At 39.3% G+C, this 19251-nt stretch overlaps 1 protein-coding gene across 9 annotated transcripts in view; it reads right to left on the bottom strand.

Annotated features, from left to right (window-relative positions):
* LOC125881956 (NLR family CARD domain-containing protein 3-like) overlaps positions 1-19251 on the bottom strand; it is a 45687-nt gene that overhangs the window by 11284 nt on the left and 15152 nt on the right. For 6 of the 9 annotated variants that reach the window (XM_049565460.1, XM_049565463.1, XM_049565459.1 and 3 more), the window contains 8 exons: positions 17289-19149; positions 15330-15506; positions 13898-14074; positions 12279-12452; positions 3510-3683; positions 2837-2883; positions 2251-2402; positions 1732-1787 (listed from right to left, as the gene is read on the bottom strand). In XM_049565460.1, coding sequence (XP_049421417.1) covers positions 1732-1787; positions 2251-2402; positions 2837-2883; positions 3510-3683; positions 12279-12452; positions 13898-14074; positions 15330-15506; positions 17289-19149 — 2818 coding nt within the window. The remainder of the gene's footprint in view (positions 1-1731; positions 1788-2250; positions 2403-2836; positions 2884-3509; positions 3684-12278; positions 12453-13897; positions 14075-15329; positions 15507-17288; positions 19150-19251) is intronic. The other 3 variants (XR_007448264.1, XM_049565464.1, XM_049565461.1) reach the window with 2 other exon arrangements.

Genomic DNA, 19251 nt, shown 5'->3' with positions numbered 1-19251 from the left:
ACCTCAACCTGAACATTAAACAAAAAACAATCTTGCTGATTCTAAAAAACCTCGGTGGAACAAATTTGGGACATCTGCCAGGCAACACAAACACTAAATCCATCCAGCTTTTGTCCTGGTAAGAATTCAGAAAAACTACAAATGTGATTGTTGCATCACTTAAAAAGTTGGAGACCAAACTGACTTTGTGCACAATAGAGTGAAGCAGCAGCTGCACAAGTATGAAGTGTATGAGTGTTCAAAGTGAACAGTATACACTGAAAGGAGTCGAACTGACAGGTGAAGTGTGTGTGGAGGGGTTTCTGAAGCTGTTGGACCATCTGACTTGCAGTTCTGATGCAGTATACTGATGCTTTAAGCAGGGTTATCATAGTAAACTAAAACTAAAACTAAAATCAGCAGTGAAAATATTTGTAATAAACTGAAACTACATAAGAACTAAAACTAAACTGGAAACTAAAACTAAAACAGTTTGAACTGCTTCAAAAACTAATACATGTAAAATACAAATGAACGTTAATTAATTTCACTTTCAGTTTTTTAGCTCTAATATTTCACCACAACATGGAGACCGCATGAATTTCCATCAACTCTCCTTAAATTGAACCACAGAAATTAAGGTGACTTGACATTCCAGGAGATGGCGCTGTGCCACAACTGCTTCACATCAGACACTAAAGCAGCACAAAGATTTAAAGCCGTTCCTATAGAGTTCTCCAACCATGTATTTTATATGTATGTGTAGTAAACGTCTGAGATGTTATACCTGGCCCTAATAAACAAACAAACACTACTGTAAAACTACAACTGAACTAAAACTGGCAAACACACTCTAAAAACTGATTAAAGGGAAATTAAAAGAGTCAAAACCAAAATAACATTTAACTGAAATCAAACATTAATTAAACCCAGGCTGTGAGCATGAAAGCAACTGAACTGTGCTGAAGAGGTGGGAAAGGGCAATGAAAGGAGGTGAAGTGGAGGCTGAAGTGTAGATGATGAAAGGAGGTTAAGTGGAGGCTGAAGTGTGAGTGATGAAAGGAGGTGAAGTGTAGGTTAAACTGCAAGTGATGAAAGGAGGTGAAGTGTAGGCTGAAGTGTGAGTGATGAAAGGAGGTGAAGTGTAGGTTAAAGTGTAAGTGATGAAAGGAGGTGAAGTGGAGGCTGAAGTGTGAGTGATGAAAGGAGGTGAAGTGGAGGTTAAAGTGTGAGTGATGAAAGGAGGTGAAGTGTAGGTTGAAGTGTAAGTGATGAAAGGAGGTGAAGTGGAGGCTGAAGTGTAGATGATGAAAGGAGGTTAAGTGGAGGCTGAAGTGTGAGTGATGAAAGGAGGTGAAGTGTAGGTTAAACTGCAAGTGATGAAAGGAGGTGAAGTGTAGGCTGAAGTGTGAGTGATGAAAGGAGGTGAAGTGTAGGTTAAAGTGTAAGTGATGAAAGGAGGTGAAGTGGAGGCTGAAGTGTGAGTGATGAAAGGAGGTGAAGTGGAGGTTAAAGTGTGAGTGATGAAAGGAGGTGAAGTGTAGGTTAAAGTGTAAGTGATGAAAGGAGGTGAAGTGGAGGCTGAAGTGTGAGTGATGAAAGGAGGTGAAGTGTAGGTTAAAGTGTAGTGATGAAAGGAGGTGAAGTGGAGGCTGAAGTGTAAGTGATGAAAGGAGGTGACGTGTAGGTTAAAGTGTAAGTGTTGAAGGAGTTGATGAGGTTGAAGTATTGTGCATATTCTGATGTGGTCACCTGTATGAAGTCTTTCCAGACTCTGTCAACAGTTCAGGTGTGAAACTTAACGTGTCCTAAAGTTTAAAAAGGAACAAACAGAGTTCATTAGAACACATTGAGACGGGAGCAGAAACTGGCCACCCAACTCTCCCAGTTATGTACAGGTGACAGGATCCTCACTGCTTCACTTTCTACTCTATGTTAACTCTTTACTATGTATTCATCACTTCACTGCTCTGTGTCAAAATGACTCCATTATTGTTATTATTTAGTGAAATGATCCTGCACAAGTGAAGCCTGCAGGACTCTGTTGGACAGCAGCTGCTGGTTTCATAGATGAGGATGTAGAAATGAGTTTGGAGGAGTTTCTGATGGAAGAGGAGGAGCAGAGAGTGAGAGGAAAAGGAGGATGAAGAAGAGAAGGAATATTAAACCCTGGAGGGGGTGAAACTAAGAAACCCCAGTCTGATCACTGACAAATTAATAAAAATGTTCAAGTGAAAAACTGATATTTGTGTTCAGATCCTCTTCACACACCAGCTGCTGCTGCTGCTGCTGCTGCTTCAATCTCTCTGGATCATCAGGACACAGCTGATCCTCTTCATCCACACTGTCCTCTCTTCTGTCCTCAGACACATCCAGGTTTGTCTTTGACGTGGACGCATCAGCTGGGTGATTAGAGACAATAGCTGGACAGAAGAAGACACACAGCACATGTCAAACTCACTTTTGGACATCCTGGAGACCAAACATTCAGAAACCTGAAACAGCAACGTCCCCAGTTCAAGACGAGCAGAGCCCTTTGTAGCATGTCTCTGTCCCCATGTTTCCTGTTGGTATCTACTGACAAACCCTTCAATAAAGTCCAAATGTAGAACAACATCATGTTTAAGTCAAGACCAAGTCTAAAGGGGGTTGATACCAAGGTAAGACAGAGATTCAAGACAGTGGTGCAACAAGACATCATGTTTCCCAACATGCAAAGCAGAACAGAACAAAGACAAAGACCTGCTGTGGTTACTGGGATTAACCAGCACCATAAAGCACACAGCAGACAATCTTCCAGTTATGCTCCTGCTGTAATAACACTTTCTTTAAGGTATTCCAGTGGGCTTTTACTCACCTCCTTCATGTCTGACAGGTTTAGCATTGTATATCCTGCCATTCGCCCTGAAGGAATAAACACAAATACAGCAGTTATCTTATGAGCAGAGGTCAAATCTTCCTCCTCATCTTCTGGACTCCAGTCAATGTGACAGATGAACCTTTAACAGTGAAGAACTGAGACGTATATACACCAACACATTTCAGATACACTAATGTCAGTGAAGTGACCATTTATAGCAAATATTCACACAGTTAGATCAGTCAGAAAAGGCTCTGCTGTCTGAGGGAGCTCTCAATGAATCTGAGCAGTGACGAGGAGAACCAATCCCCTCTTAATGAACAGACATGAACATTCAATCTGAAATCAACAAGACTAAAAACTTGGTGTGAGCGTATCAGAGTCAGAGCATCAGTGAGAAGTGTCAGGTTATAATGGAGACACTGTATGAATATGACTGGATGTTACTGGTCAGCTGGTAGCCAAGAAGCTGATGGATGAGTCACTGATGCTCAGCCTGAACCAACTCAGAGCTCCACTCTGCTCTCACACCTTCAACTCTTACTGAGCAAAGTATCTCTGGACCTGAACATACTGGATCTCTGATTGGATGCTAACTGTATCGTCCAAAACATCACCTGAGAACAACAGATAGGCTCATCAACACTGACTGACTGCAACATCTACTGACCTCAGAGTCTCCAGTCTACAGTGTGGACTCTCCACAAGATCAGACAGCAGCTTCACTCCTGAATCCTGCAGCTTGTTGTCACTCAGGTCCAGCTCTGTCAGATGGGAGGGGTTGGACTTCAGAGCTGAGGCCAGAGAAACACAGCTGATCTCTGACAAACTGCAGTCCCACAAGCTGAATAAAGAATAAAAGATAAAACTCCATTAATGATCCAATCAGATGTGTTCAGATTTAAATGTGTAGCTCAACATTACTATGTCCTAATCAATGAGCTTTTCCCTAAAATGAGTAGAGTGACTTTGTCATTGTGTTATTGTGGATCATCATAATGTCAGCCTTCTACAGACATCATCCAAATGTCACCACAACATTCATACACCTATTCATGTCAACACTGATTAATAACATGCTGCTGATCATTAGAGGATCAATACTGTATTGATCCTTCAAATCCTTTAACAACTAACAGTGGACATTTTCTACACTTTCTTTAACAAACACAAGTCTTTAAAAACCATAGAGACATTTTGTCCTCAAAGCTCTTTATCCTTGGAATTTATTAAAATTATCATTATAATTAATTCATCATCATTATAATTAATTCATCTGTCTAATTATTTATTTGATTGTAAAGAAACGTACCCCCCCCCCCTTCCTTTTTTCTCTGCACTGTGTCCGATGTATTTCTTGACTTTTATTAGATTATTTTTCACCGACAACTCAGTGTGCTTCCTGTTGTCATTTATCTCTTTTTTTTTTTTAACTTTTTATTTAGTGCTCATTTTCTCAGTTAACAGAACATTCCCTGACAGGATCTCTTAATAAGAAAAAGACAATAAAAAAAATAAACAATATTTCCATATACATCCAAAATTCAAAAAAACTTCCAGTGCACACTAGAGCATAGGATTGACATAAGGTTTATTATCAAAAGTTAAAAACAGAAGGGGCAAAGAACACATTTCACATGTTGCTTCATCAGATTCGCTCTTGATTGTCATCAGGTGTGCGCTTAAATAGACAAGGTGAATGACAGCCTGACAATCAATCAGTCTATGAGATACAAGTCCAAATTTACAAGCTTCCATCATCTGACAAGTGTCAGTTCTCATGATAGGAGACAATATAGATGAAAAAACAGTATGATAATTAAGACCCATTGCAATAATGAGATACAAATACATAAGCTAGATGTACTGTACCAACTCATATATGTATAAAAAAGGAGAGTGTATACAGTATAAATAATCACACTTGTCAGATAATGGAAGTTGTATTACTCTTGATATCTTTTTCATGCTATTTAAGATATTTGTATGTACTTGCCCTTTAATATATCAGCTTGTAAATTTGGACTTGTATCTCATAGACTGATTGATTGTCAGGCTGTCATTCACCTTGTCTATTTAAGCGCACACCTGATGACAATCAAGAGCGAATCTGATGAAGCAACATGTGAAATGTGTTGTTTGCCCCTTCTGTTTTTAACTTTTGATAATAAACCTTCTGTCAATCCTATGCTCTAGTGTGCAGTGGAAGTTTTTTGAATTTCTTTTCTTTTTTTTTTTTGACATTTAATTTTTATTGAGTTTTCATTTAAGGTAATCATACAAATGAAAAGAGACACACCCCAACAAGGAGGGGGAGAAAACAATAAACTAAACAACGTAAAAACAAACATCCTGGGGAGGATCTGGGAGGTCTGTGTTTTGTATATCTGGCATTGTACTTAAGCAAAATGGAATTAAAATGAATTTACTTTTTTTTTTTTAATTCACACATCATCCAGGAAGTACAACACAATACATGGTGTATACAACAAGTATTTATACACAGTCGGATGTGTGAAAAGGGTCAGCCCAAGGAAGCTATTTAAAGCTTTTAATAGGGGGCCCGGTAATATTCACAAACACTCTTTGCATAGACATATTATACAAAGTCAGGCCTAATAGTTGACACATGAGCAAGCCATTTGAACCAAAGATATCTACTTGATTTCTTAGTTTGAATGCAATGCTTTCCATTGTGTATATGTTATAAACTATATCAATCCACTCATTCATAGTTGGCACTTCCGTTTTCAGCCACTTTGTAGTCAAGGCTTTTTTACAAGTAACCAATAACACTCGAATCAGATAGTTATCTGGCTTTGCCCAGCGAAGCTCTTCTAGATCACCAAGGTACATGGCTTTGAAATTGAGTTTGACCTTCTTCTTAAAGGCTGCTTCCAGGACACCGTGGACAGCTCGCCAAAATGGAGCCACAGCGGGGCAATTCCAAAAAATATGGAAGCGGTTAGCTACTACATTGCCACATGATCTCCAGCAAGCTGTCTGATTAGAATACCCAGTCTTTTGCGCTGGAGTAGAGAAAAAACAAGACATGTTCTTCCAACTAAATTCTCTCCAAAAGAGCAAACTTGTCGTTCGCCATTGCTGTTTGCAGATCCTGTTCCATTCTTCTTGTGTTATTGTAATATTGCCCTCTGCTTCCCATCTTGCTTTGACAGCCAAAGTGTTGTCTACTTTAAGATTTTGTAAAGCTACATATAATTTAGATATTATTTTTTGATATTTGGCATCTCTATAGGCCTTTTGAAAAATGTCAAGTATTTCATGACCCATTTGAATTTGGTTATCCTTTAAAAATTTCTTTCCAATAAAGTCTGCGATTTGTAGATATCTAAAATGGTCCTGATTTTGAAACTTTAAGTTGTCTTTTAGGTCCTGGAAGCTTGAAACCTCGTCCTGATTTAGAAGTGTACAATAGGCAGTAAGCCTATTTTCTGTCCAGCATTTGAATCTGGTATCATATGTGCCCGGTCTAAAGACTGGGTTGTAAGCAAACCATTTAAAAATTTCAACCCTGCCTTTCGATTGGTGCCTGCTTATTATACTATTCCATGTTTTTAAAGCACTCGTTATCCAGGGATTATTGGGATCTATAAGATGGTTGGCTGCTAATGAAGGCTCTCTGACTAACATATTGATTGGTATTCCTCTGCCCATTGAAGTTTCTATTTCTTTCCATCTTGAGCTATAGCTGGGTTTACACCACCCGATTAATGGTCGAATTTGAGCTGCTCTATAATAGTCCTTTAAACATGGGAGAGCTAACCCTCCCCTCTCCCTTGCTAATTGCAAACTTTTAAATTTTACTCTAGGTTTCTTCCCTGCCCAAACAAATCTGGAGATGACTTTATCCCATTCCTGAAAATACTGCTCTGGCTTTCCAGTAGGTACTGATTGAAATAAGTATAAAAATCTTGGTAAGATATTCATCTTTACTACCTCTATGCGAGAACTAATACTTAAATAAGGAATTAAATTCCAGCGATTAACATCTGCTATAATTTCCTTTTTGAGGGGGCTGTAGTTGATTTATTCTAATTTGGATATGTCTGTAGGCAAGTCAATTCCCAAATATTTTACAATTTTCTTAAATTGGGGGGTTGTAGCCCATCTTAAAAATCTGTGTTTTTTGCTCATTCAGTTTATAGCCCGAATATGATCCAAATTCAGTGAGTACTGACATCAACTCAGGAAGAGATTCTGTTGGACTGGAAAGATATACAATAATATCGTCTGAAAAACGGGCAAATTTTTGTTCCCCCGCTGCCATTTCTATGTCTTTTATATTCTTGTTCTGTCTGATCCATTGCGCCAGTGGTTCTATAAAAAATGCAAATAAAAGAGGACTCAATGGGCATCCTTGTCTTGTGGATCTCTCTAATGCAAAGGAATCTGTGAGCTTGCCATTAATTTTCAGTCTGGCTGATGGTTGATTGTATAAAGCTTCTATTGTCTTAATAATACCCTCATTAAACCCTAGTTTTTCCATGACTTTAAATAAAAATTTCCATCTAACCGAATCAAAAGCCTTTTCAGCATCTAAACTTATCAACATGGCCTGCAGTTTCTATTCTTTTATATGTATAATTATTTGTAAAGATCTTCTAATATTGTCATGGGTCTGACGTGTCACCACAAATCCTGTTTGGTCCATATTAATTATTTGGGGTAAAATATTTTCAAGTCTTTTAGCAATTATTGAAGTCAACAATTTATAATCCAGATTAAGTATACTAATTGGCCTATAATTTGCACAATCTAATTTATCTTTTCCTTCTTTCAGTATGACTGAAATAATCGCTTCTTTCCAAGAGGCTGGGGTTTCTCCTTTTGTCAAAACCCAGTTAAATGTGTTTAATAGAACTGGCGTCACAACCTCTTTCAGACTCTTGTAGAACTCGGAGGTGAATCCATCTGGGCCCGGGGACTTATTAATTTTCAATCTGGACATAGCTGAATGTATTTCTATTTTCGTTATTTGTGACATTAATAATTTGTTTTGATCTTCTGTAAGGACCGGCAAATTCAGTGATTCAAGCAGTGACTCAATTTTTTTATCATTTTAAACCTGAGGTTGTGAATATAATTTTTCATAGTACTCCTTAAAACTGTTTTTTATTTCCTTCATTTGGTGATGGATATTGTTTGTTTTTGGGTCTCTTATTTTAAATATTGTGTTGTCGGCCTGCTGTTTTCGTAATTTATAGGCCAATATTTTTGTGTATTTACTACCTCCTTCATAATATTTTTGTTTGGTGTATAGTAGTTTCCTTTGAATTTCTTGTGCATATATTTCTTCAATCTGGTTCCTTTTTTTTTTACATTTCCACTTTTGTTTTAGGATCCATTGTATTCTTGTGCTCAGATTCTATTTTTTTCAATTCAGTTTGAAGAGTGATAAGTTTTTCTGCCCTTTGTTTTTTAAGGAAAGATGTTACTGCGATCACCTTCCCCCTCAGTACTGCTTCATATGCATTCCAGAGCACTGGTGGAGACACCTGTCATTATGTTCTAGATAGTCTGATACTGGGGTGAAAAGAAAGTGAAGTCTTTAACTGGTGGGTTTAGGAATCTCCAAACATCGATCAGTCCTATTTCTGAAATTATTGAATTTATTCTCTTTGTTGTTTTTTTGGATTGTGATATTCTTGTTCCTGATGAGTCCAGATGTGGGTTTAAAACAAAGTTAAAATCCCCCCCACATACAAGTGTCCCTTGTGCTTCTGTTGCAATCCTATCCAGAATTTGTACATAAAAATCAGGCTCTGAACCTGGGGGGATATATACGTTATAAAAGGTGAACAAGTTTCCATCCACTTTTCCCTTTATTAACACAAATCTGCCTTCTCTATCCTTCGTTGAAGCTATATGTTCATATATAACTCCTCCTGAGATCATTATAGCTACCCCTCGTGTGTTTTAATCCGTTTGAAGAAAAAAAATACATGTTTAAATCCTTGTCTTTTTAGTTTTTCATGCTCACCCCCTGTCATATGGGTTTCCTGCAGGAATGCGATATCTATATTCTCTCTTTTTAATTTAGTGAATATTTTATTTCTTTTGGCTGGACTCAAGAGCCTGTTGACATTTAGAGAAATTACCTTAACCATGTGACCACACTCAACATTTTTGTTTTCAATGCCATAATATATGGAGTAAGAACCTGAACAATGATATATGTCATACCATGAACTGAACAAAAACAGATCTCCCCAGTTTTGAACAGAAAACAAAAATACAAACTCAAGAACACAGAGACTTCGCAGGAAAAGGGGACATCAGCCCCTTTACAGTCCCTGCTGGCGGGTAGAGGGATATTGCCCTCCTGTGTGGTTGGGGCCCTCCCAAGTGGTGGAATGACTGACCTGTGTGAACACTCCATATCCCCTAGATTAGTCCAACTACTTCAATACTACTCAGTTCAATCGGTGATTTAAAATGTTTAAGAACAAAAGAGAGGGGAGAGTAACTAAAAGTTACCGCCTTTTACCCAGTCACTGCTCCATGTCATCTCCGTTCTTCTGGTGTTGAGGCGCTCTCCTGAACTCTTGGAATTTCTCTCCCACTTGTGTCTCCAAGTGTTCTTGTTGCCATGGAAACGCCCTCCGTATGCTGTCCTCTACGCTCAGGTTCGAGTCTTCTCTTATAGACACCAGGATGCCCCACGACCTCAGCTCCCTTGCAGCCTCCTGTGCGTCCTCGTAGGTCCGGGTCCCGTCACTCCAGTGGATTCGCATCCTCGTAAACGGCGTTTGGAAACGAATACCCTTCTCTTTAAGGGCCTTTTTAATTTCCCTGTAGGCTCTACGCTTCTCCATCACTTCGTAGGCGTAGTCGTGGTCAAAGAAAATCTGTTTGTTGTTTATGTGAATTTTCTTCTTCCACGCCAGCTTCAGGATTGTCTCTTTCACATCAAACTGCAGGAAATTTATTACGATGGATCTTGGATTAGCGTTGGGTCCCGGCTTCCGTGTCAAGGCTCTGTGAGCGCATTGAATTTGCAAAGATGTGCCATTGGGTAAGGGGAGCTCCGTAGTCAACAAGTTTTCCACAAACTTGATCATCAAGTTGCCCTCGGAGTCCTCAGGTATGCCATAAACACGGATGTTATTTCTTCTAGATCTACTCTCTAAGTCCATTACTTTTTCCTGGAGCTTGCGTTGTTCTTTAAGCAGACAGAGCAGAACCTCTTTAGTTACCATCCCGCTATCCTCCATATCCGAGATGCGCTGCTCTGCTTTGGTGACAGCTTGGCCTTGATCATGGAGGGCTGTGCCCACCTCCGTTAGCTTCTGATTCAGCTCGAGCTTAAATGTATCAAACTCTTCCTTCAAGTCCTTTCTTAGGTCGCACTCGAGCTCGGAGATCGCCGTATTTCTTTCTTATTTGAAGTTGTGAATGTCTTTGGAGATTTCACGGAGCAGCCCTAGCTCCTATATTCAATATATTCTATGTTCAATATTAAAATATATGTTTTTAAGACCGATTGAGTCAGAGCAACGATCTATGCGACCATCACACACATGGCATCACCCAGAAGTCCCTGTTTTTTTAATTTTTGACTGTGATTTATCCTGCACCAGCTGGCACCTAGAAGAAGCACTTAGTTGCTGTGTACGGGACTTACAAACTTTTTATTTCCATATACATATATACATTCACACACACCACAGCAGGTTCAGTTACACAGGAACACAAGAATGGCATTTTTTAATGATGCACCATTATAATTATATATATAATTATAATTATATTTTTGTACGACATCTATTGCACGTCTGTCCGTCCTGGAAGAGGGATCCCTCCTCAGTTGCTCTTCCTGAGGTTTCTACCGTTTTTTTTTCCCCCGTTAAAGGGTTTTTTGGGGAGTTTTTCCTGATCAGCTGTGAGGGTCATAAGGACAGAGGGATGTCGTATGCTGTAAAGCCCTGTGAGGCAAATTGTGATTTGTGATATTGGGCTTTATAAATAAAATTGATTGATTGATTGATTGATAATACCGTCATTTACCACAACCTGAATCTATTCAATTAGATTACCAAATATAGCGTGACTTGAGTCCACCTTTGTTTAAAAGTGTCCATTTTCAGTTGCAGCCTTGCTGTCATACGTTCCAGCATGTAAACAACTTCAAGTCTCTGTGTTCACTGGGTTATAGTTAGTGGTTTTGTGTCTTTGTCATTTATCTTTTGTTGTATTTTTCCTGTATTTTTTCAGTTTAGCCCTGCTGTTTTTCTCCTGAAGTTGAGGGGAGGTCTGTTTGTATAAGCCTGTGGCTTCTTGACCTCTGTTGATACATTTCTTAATTATTTCTTTTTTACTATTTAGATTTAAAACAGTTTAACGTCTGTGCAAATATAAAAATAAAATTAAATAAACTCATGAAAGAATTGAGGTCCTCACAGAGACTAAACTCCTAACCTTGAGGACCAAACGGGAGCAGGAGCTGGAATGTACTTTTGAAGACAGTAGATGTGAATCAATATGTGAGGAAGCACTATCCTTCTCATAGAACAGCTGCCATAAGCTTTTACAGTTCAACATTATCCACAGAACCTATTTGACCCCACAAAGACTCCGTAGGATCAATGAATCCATTTCACATCTTTGCCCTCCATGTAAAACAGAGACAGGTAACCTTATTCACATCTTCTGGAAATGTCATAAATTCAGACTTTATTGGGGATCAATATTGGAGATTCTTAAAGAGATGATTGGCTTTGAGATCTCCTGTTCACCTAAACTAGCCTGACTAGGCAACATATCTGATATCCCTCTCTCCAAAAGAAACAAGCTTCACTTGATCAAACTGGCCATGATGGCTGCTAATAAATGTATTGCTGTATGATGGAAAAGTGCAGATCCTCCCCCTGTCTCCATGTGGCTCAAAGAAATGTTTTCGTACATGACATCAGAAAAAATCATGTTCAATCTCAAAAGAAAACCACATGTCTCTGGTAAATGCTGCTCTGCTTTTAGGAGCTACATGGGAAATATTTCACAGTCTGTTGTGGGTTGATGACCACATATGTTTGACTAATGCACACGTGCATCTGTGTAGACATGTGGAGTTGAATCTCTGTGTACTAATGTGTGTAAATGTTGTGTTTATTTCACACACAGTTGGTCCTGTGTGATTATTACTTTATTTGATTCTATTCTATTGTTTAATCTTTGATATTCCACTTCTGTGTTTTCTCCTGTAAACTGCTGTGTTTGACAAAGATTCAATAAATCAACTGTTAATTAAAGAAACACAAGTCTTTGTGACTGCAGACTACATTTATACAAGAAACATGAAAATATGAACAAAAGTTCATTCACAACTTTATAGATGGAAGTTATGTTTGTACATAAATTAGGTTCAATTGTTAAACATGTAAGATCTACAACAGTAACATAGAGTCAGTGAACTGACCTCAGAGTCTTCAGTCTACAGTGTGGACTCTCCAGAAAATCACACAGCAGCTTCACTCCTGAATCCTGCAGCTTGTTTCTACCCAGGTCCAGCTCTGTCAGATGGGAGGGGTTGGACTTCAGAGCTGAGGCCAAAGAAACACAGCTGATTTCTGTCAAACTGCAACCACTCAATCTGAATGAAGAATAAAAAAAGTAAGTTTAGAAGACAATGTTCCTGCTTGAAATCATTCAGTGTTTAATAATGTGTTCAGAGCTGAGGCCAGCCTCTTCTCACCAAATTCCCCAAATTAGAACGTCGGTAGATACTACGTTAGACTCCAAAAAGATTAATGATGAATTTAAAAACTATTACGCTTCATTATATACATCTGAAACTAATTTGGTTATGCAAGACTTTGACAATTTTTTCGCTACACTTGAAATTCCTCTGGTTCACCCTGACATGGTTGAAAAATTGGAGCTGCCAATAACTACTAACGAACTCTTTGTAGCTATTGCATCTATACAAGGTGGCAAATGCCCAGGGCCGGACGGTTATCCAATAGAGTTTTATAGAAAATTTCAACACAAATTAGCCCCCATTTTGTTAGATATGCTCAATGAATCACTTATATCTCTCAGTTTACCCTCAACACTTAATCAAGCTTCTATCTCTCTTATACTTAAAAAGAATAAAGAGTGGTAGAAAATGTTTAAAAAAAATGTTGGTGTACTAAACATGATAACTGTTTTTCTAAAAACATGTATCTTTCCATCATCCTAAGTACAGAATATTTTACAGAGGTGCCTCTATACATTTAGCCAACTGAGTATGATGGCCTTACAGCCTGATGTTGATTTCTTTTGTGCTGTGTATAGTGTTATCTTTTTCTGTGGTGTATTGTCATGGACTTATTGGTCATGTGACCTGTGTGGAGCTTTAAAAATGGCGTCCTCAGCTGTATTTTTCAGTCTGAAGAAGGGCACCTGTGGCCCGAAACGTCACTCCATGATGATGGAATAAATGGACCTAAAAGGGAGCTGAAGTGTGCGGACTTTTCTTTATTTGTTTAGTTTAATTCTTTTAGTCCAGCACCTTCTTTGTTGTTTGGATGTGCGCGCCTGCTCTTTTTATATTTTTTTATATTCAATCTCAAAAAAACCCCACATCTCTCTGATAAATGCTGCTCTGCTTTTAGGAGCTACATGGGAAATATTTCACAGTCTGTTGTGGGTTGATGACCACGTATGTTTGACTAATGCACACGTGCATCTGAGTAGACATGTGGAGTTGAACCTCTGTGTACTAATGTGTATAAATATTGTGTTTATTTCACACACAGTTGGTCCTGTGTGATTATTACTTTATTTGATTCTATTCTATTGTTTAATCTTTGATATTCCACTTCTGTGTTTTCTCCTGTAAACTGCTGTGTTTGACAAAGATTCAATAAATCAACTTTTAATTAAAGAAACACAAGTCTTTGTGACTGCAGACTACATTTATACAAGAAACATGAAAATATGAACAAAAGTTCATTCACAACTTTATGGACAGAAGTTATGTTTGTACATAAATTAGGTTCAATTGTTAAACATGTAAGATCTACAACAGTAACAGAGAGTCAGTGAACTGACCTCAGAGTCTTCAGTCTACAGTGTGGACTCTCCAGAAAATCACACAGCAGCTTCACTCCTGAATCCTGCAGGTTCCTGTTGAAGCTCAGGTCCAGCTCTGTCAGATGGGAGGGGTTGGACTTCAGAGCTGAGGCCAGAGAAACACAGCTGATCTCTGACAAACTGCAGCCCCACAATCTGAATGGAGGATAAAAGATGTAAGTTTAGAAGACAATGTTCCTGCTTGAAATCATTCAGTGTTTAATAATGTGTTCAGAGCTGAAGAAGGTTTAGAATGTAGGTTTAGAATGAAGTTTAGAAAATGGAAACTCCAAACAGCTGAACTCAACAGGATGCAGCTTAAAAACTGTGAAATACAAAAAGTGAAAAAGAGCTCTCATTAATATTAATGACAATGTGCTGCTACTTCAATAAAGATGCAGTGACTTTGGAGAGAATGATTCAGTGTAGGATTTGATTTGTTATATTAAGGTTTTAAATCTGCTGCATTGACATGAATTAGAGGTGTTTATTAAATGTAATACATTTACAATAATTACACACAGTAAGAAGTGATTTGATTGAATGAAATGTGGGATTTTGACAGGTTAAACAGGATCAAGTCATTAAAGGCCAGTTTATTGTGATATATGAAGGAAGTGTAGGTTGTCTTCACTAACATCCTGATGTTTCAAACTTTACTGGACTTTATGATCAAAAGATCTCTGCAGAAACTCCATGTTTCACTTCTCAAAGATAAAAGATGATTTTTAAATAGAGTTTGATTTGTTAGAGAACAGAAACTTTATAAAACTACATACAGTTTGTTGTTGCTCTGAATCACAAACACTATGACTGCTCTCACCTGACATCTTTTTGTCATCATTACAGCAGAGAGTCTTTTTCTTCTGCAGCTTCTTTCTAAAGTCCTCAAACAGACCTTGGATGGTTCTTTGTTGGGACGTTTGGGCCTGTGTTAGGCTGCTGTTTATTACTCTGAGCTCTGCTTTAATGCACACCACACCACAGCAGCTGTAGCAGCCATATCAGCTTCTGACATCATCAGCATCACCACACTTCATAACTTCACCTATATTGAGCTTTGCATTCATGTCTTTCTTGTCTTTCTCTAACCTGTCGCTCTCCCTCTCTGTTTACACAGAAGCTCAAAGTGTCTGCAGCCTGTTTTTATCTGCTGTCATCAGATCTTCAACAACCTCATTCATATCCCTCACACACTCTACAGCCTCATCAGTACTGACATCATCTTCACTCACTGATGGACCAGAAGCTGAAAAACTGAATATTTGGTATTTTGGGAGATGAAAAGTTTGACAGGACAGACATTCAAGCAAAATCCCCAAAATATATGAACCAAAAATATAAAGCTTCAGTCAGAGAGTTGTGTTGAATATATACAAAAAACATCATAAGCTACAGTCAGTGAACTGACCTCAGAGCCTCCAGTCTACAGTGTGGACTCTCCAGTCCAGCAGACAGCAGCTTCACTCCTGAATCCCTCAGCTCCCTGTTGTCACTCAGGTCCAGCTCTGTCAGATGGGAGGGGTTGGACTTCAGAGCTGAGGCCACGACTTCACAGTGAGTCTCTGAGAGTCCACAGCCAGAAAGTCTGTCATGACACATTGATTACAGAATATGTTATTATGAAAGAGGACACTTTATATTGACTTCATGTATTTGATGATGAAACAGTTTGACAGATTGTGTTTTGATGAACATTTGCTCTTCACATCAGTGGTTCAGCTGATCTTATCTCACTGTGTTTGACAGGAAACAATAATTCTCATCACTCTCTCTCAAACCTGCAGACTTTAATCTGTGTGTTGCTTTAATGTTGCAGATGAAGGGAGAGATAATGGAGTTACATCCAGGCTTCCATAATGTCTGTCAGTGTGATCTGATCCCATGTCTGTCTCCACAAAGTTCGCATGACACCATCTTGATTAGAAAACCATGTTTTAAACTCAGTGAACAATTACAGTTGAAAAGACGATCTCTCTTTGTTAGCTAGCTGGTGCTGGCTAATGCTAATGTTAAACTTTACATAGATGTTGTTGTGTAACTGACGTTACTGATCAGTTCTCTGATCTGATGACTTTCTACACTTGTGCTGCCAAATCACTGTTATAACATTCAACATTATCACATAAGTGTCACTTGTGGCCACAGTGGCTGATTCACTGACATATTCTATTCAATTAATCACAATAATAACAATAATAATGATGAAAATAACAAGTAAACAACACTTTTCAAAAACAAGGTCACAAAGTGCTTTAAAGACAGAAAACAGAATAAACACATTTGAAATAGTTTTTAATAATAATCATAATAAAAAGAACATGAATAATTCAAACTAATTAAAGCCAATTAATGAAGATTAGTCTGATGTTATTTAAACAATGTAAAGTCAAACCATTAATCTGAGCTGCATTTCTGCCGTGTGATATCCCCTAACATCCTCCATGTTCACTATGAAATGGCTCCAAAACCATCACCAGAATAATTAAATGCACAAAAGTAATTCTCTAGACCTTCAGAAATCTCCTCTGGAAAATGATACAGATCTTATTTTATACTCTTCAAATAATCAGGTATCACCTGTATGTGTGATGATATCAGACACCTTGCAGAAGCTACTCAGGTAATAATAACTTTACTGCATTCACTGATAACTGTAAAACACTGCTATATGTTGTGATGAAACCTCCAACACCACCTCTAAAGACCTTCATTAGTTTTATCAGGTTTGCACGTCGCCTCCATCACCCAAATAGGGATGGGTACCGAAACCCAGTATTAAACGGGCCAGGGCTGGAATTATTAAAGACCGTACTATTGATAAGCTCTGATGTTAACAGGTCTGCTTTTGGTGTTGGAGAAATTCACAAGATATATTTCTTGTTCATTTAGGTCACATAAACGTTATCTTGTACCGTCTTTATCTCACCAACTCTGTTCCTCATTTGCAATAAGATTAAGACGTTCGTCACTGATGCATTTTTACTATTAAATCCAGAGGAGAGCTCTCTGTGTCGGCACACACACACACACACACACACACACACACACACACACACACACACACACAGGGCAGAAACACAAGCAATCTTTGGGAACATCTAGTGAAAGTTCATCAGTTAAAACCTTGATGATAGCCATCCCTACACTCAAAGGAAGAGAAATAAGACAAAACTGACAAATGTAACAACTATTAGAAATAAATAGAATAACTGTAGTTATTAACTGCATTCTAATTAACTGTCAGTAACTTGACAGCTAGAAACACAACCAACTGAAACATCAACATTTGAAACAGTTCAGGAACATCTGTGAAGAACTGAACTACTAATCTACACTGATTTATAATGTTAATCACATCTGGACTTACTGAGCCTTTCTGCAGTTCCTCACAGCTGGAATCAGTCTGCGTCGTCCCTCCCATGATGTGTTGTACTTCATCAGGTCCAACTCATCCAGAACCTCCTCTGACATCTGCAGCATGTAGGCCAGAGCTGAGCAGTGGATCTCAGAGAGTTCCTTCGCTGATCTGTTCTCTGACTTCAGGAACTCTTGGATCTCCTGATGAACTGAGAGGTCGTTCATCTCCGTCAGACAGTGGAAGATGTTGATGCTTCTGTCAGGAGAGATCTCATCATTGTTCATCTTCTTCAGGTTGTTGATGGATCTCTGGATGATTTCTGGACTGTTGTCTGTCCGACCCAGCAGACCTCCTAACAGTCTGCGGTTGGACTCCAGAGAGAGGCCATGAAGGAAGCGAACAAACAGGTCCAGGTGACCATTTTCACTCTCCAGGGATTTCTCCATGGCTCTGCTCAGGAACTCATCCAGAGATGGGTAATGGTCTTCACTCTTTCCAAAAAACTTAGAAATCTTCTTGAGGAAAGACTTTGGCTTTGAGTCCCTTTGACTGAAGTCTGTACCCAGGAAGTCATCCAGTACCTCTGTCTTCCTGTTGGTGTAACAGTGGAACATGTAGACTGCAGCCAGAAACTCCTGAACGCTCAGATGAACAAAGCAGTAGACTGTTTTCTGGAAGATCACACACTCTCTTCTGAAGATCTCTGTACAAACTCCTGAGTACACCGAGGCCTCTGTGACATCAAGACCACAGCGCTCCAGGTCCTCTTGGTAGAACATGATGTTTCCTTTCTCCAGCTGTTCAAACGCCAGCCTCCCCAGCTTCAGAAGAACGTCCCTGTCAGCCTCCGTCAGCTCCTGTGGACTCGTCTCATGTTCTTCAACATACTTGTGCTTCTTCCTCTTTGTCTGAACCAGCAGGAAGTGTGAGTACAGGTCAGTCAGGGTCTTGGGCAGCTCTCCTCTCTGCTCTGTAGTCAACATGTGATCCAGAACTGTAGCAGTGATCCAGCAGAAGACTGGGATTAGACACATGATGTGGAGACTCCTGGATGTCTTGATGTGTGAGATGATTCTGCTGGACCGCTCTTCATCACTGACTCTCCTCCTGAAGTACTCGTCCTTCTGGGCGTCAGTGAAGCCTCGTACTTCTGTTACCCTGTCAACACGTGCAGGAGGGATCTGATTGGCTGCTGCAGGTCGGGAAGTTATCCAGACCAGAGCCGAGGGAAGCAGATTCCCCTGGATGAGGTTTGTCAACAGCACGTTGACTGATGACTTCTGTGTGACATCAGACACGACCTCATTGTTGTGGAAATCCAATGACAGTCTGCTTTCATCCAGGCCGTCAAAGATGAACAGAACTTTCCAGACAGCGAGCTCCTCTGCTGTGACCTTCTGTAATGTTGGATGGAAAACATGGAGCAGCTTGAGAAGACTGTACTGCTCATCTCTGATCAAGTTCAGCTCCCTGAACGAAAGCAGAATCACCAGACTGACATCTTGGTTTTCCAAACCCTCGGCCCAGTCCAGAGTGAACTTCAGCACTGAGAAGGTTTTTCCAACGCCAGCGACGCCGTTGGTCAGAACCACTCTGATGTGTCCCTGTTGGTCAGGTAAGGCTTTAAAGATGTGCTGACACTTGATTGGAGTGTCATGGAGGGTCTTCTTCTTGGAAGCTGTCTCCAGCTGCCTCACCTCATGTTGGGTATTAACCTCTTCACTCTGTCCCTCTGTGATGTAGAGCTCAGTGTAGATCCTGTTGAGGAGGGTTCCACTTCCTGTTTCATCACTTCCTTCAGTCACACGTTCACATCTCCTCTTCAGACTGATCTTATGTTCATCTAAAACCTCCTGCAGACCAGCGTCCACTGGAAGACAACAACGAGGCCTCATTATAAATAGTCTTAGTTACATATCATTAAAAAAGGAATGAAAATGGAGGCTGAGATTTTTTTAAATGTAACGACTGT

This window comes from Epinephelus fuscoguttatus, linkage group LG21, assembly GCF_011397635.1.
Source record: "Epinephelus fuscoguttatus linkage group LG21, E.fuscoguttatus.final_Chr_v1".
Classification (NCBI taxonomy): Eukaryota; Metazoa; Chordata; class Actinopteri; order Perciformes; family Serranidae; genus Epinephelus; species Epinephelus fuscoguttatus.
This window is presented reverse-complemented; position numbering and strand designations above follow the sequence as displayed.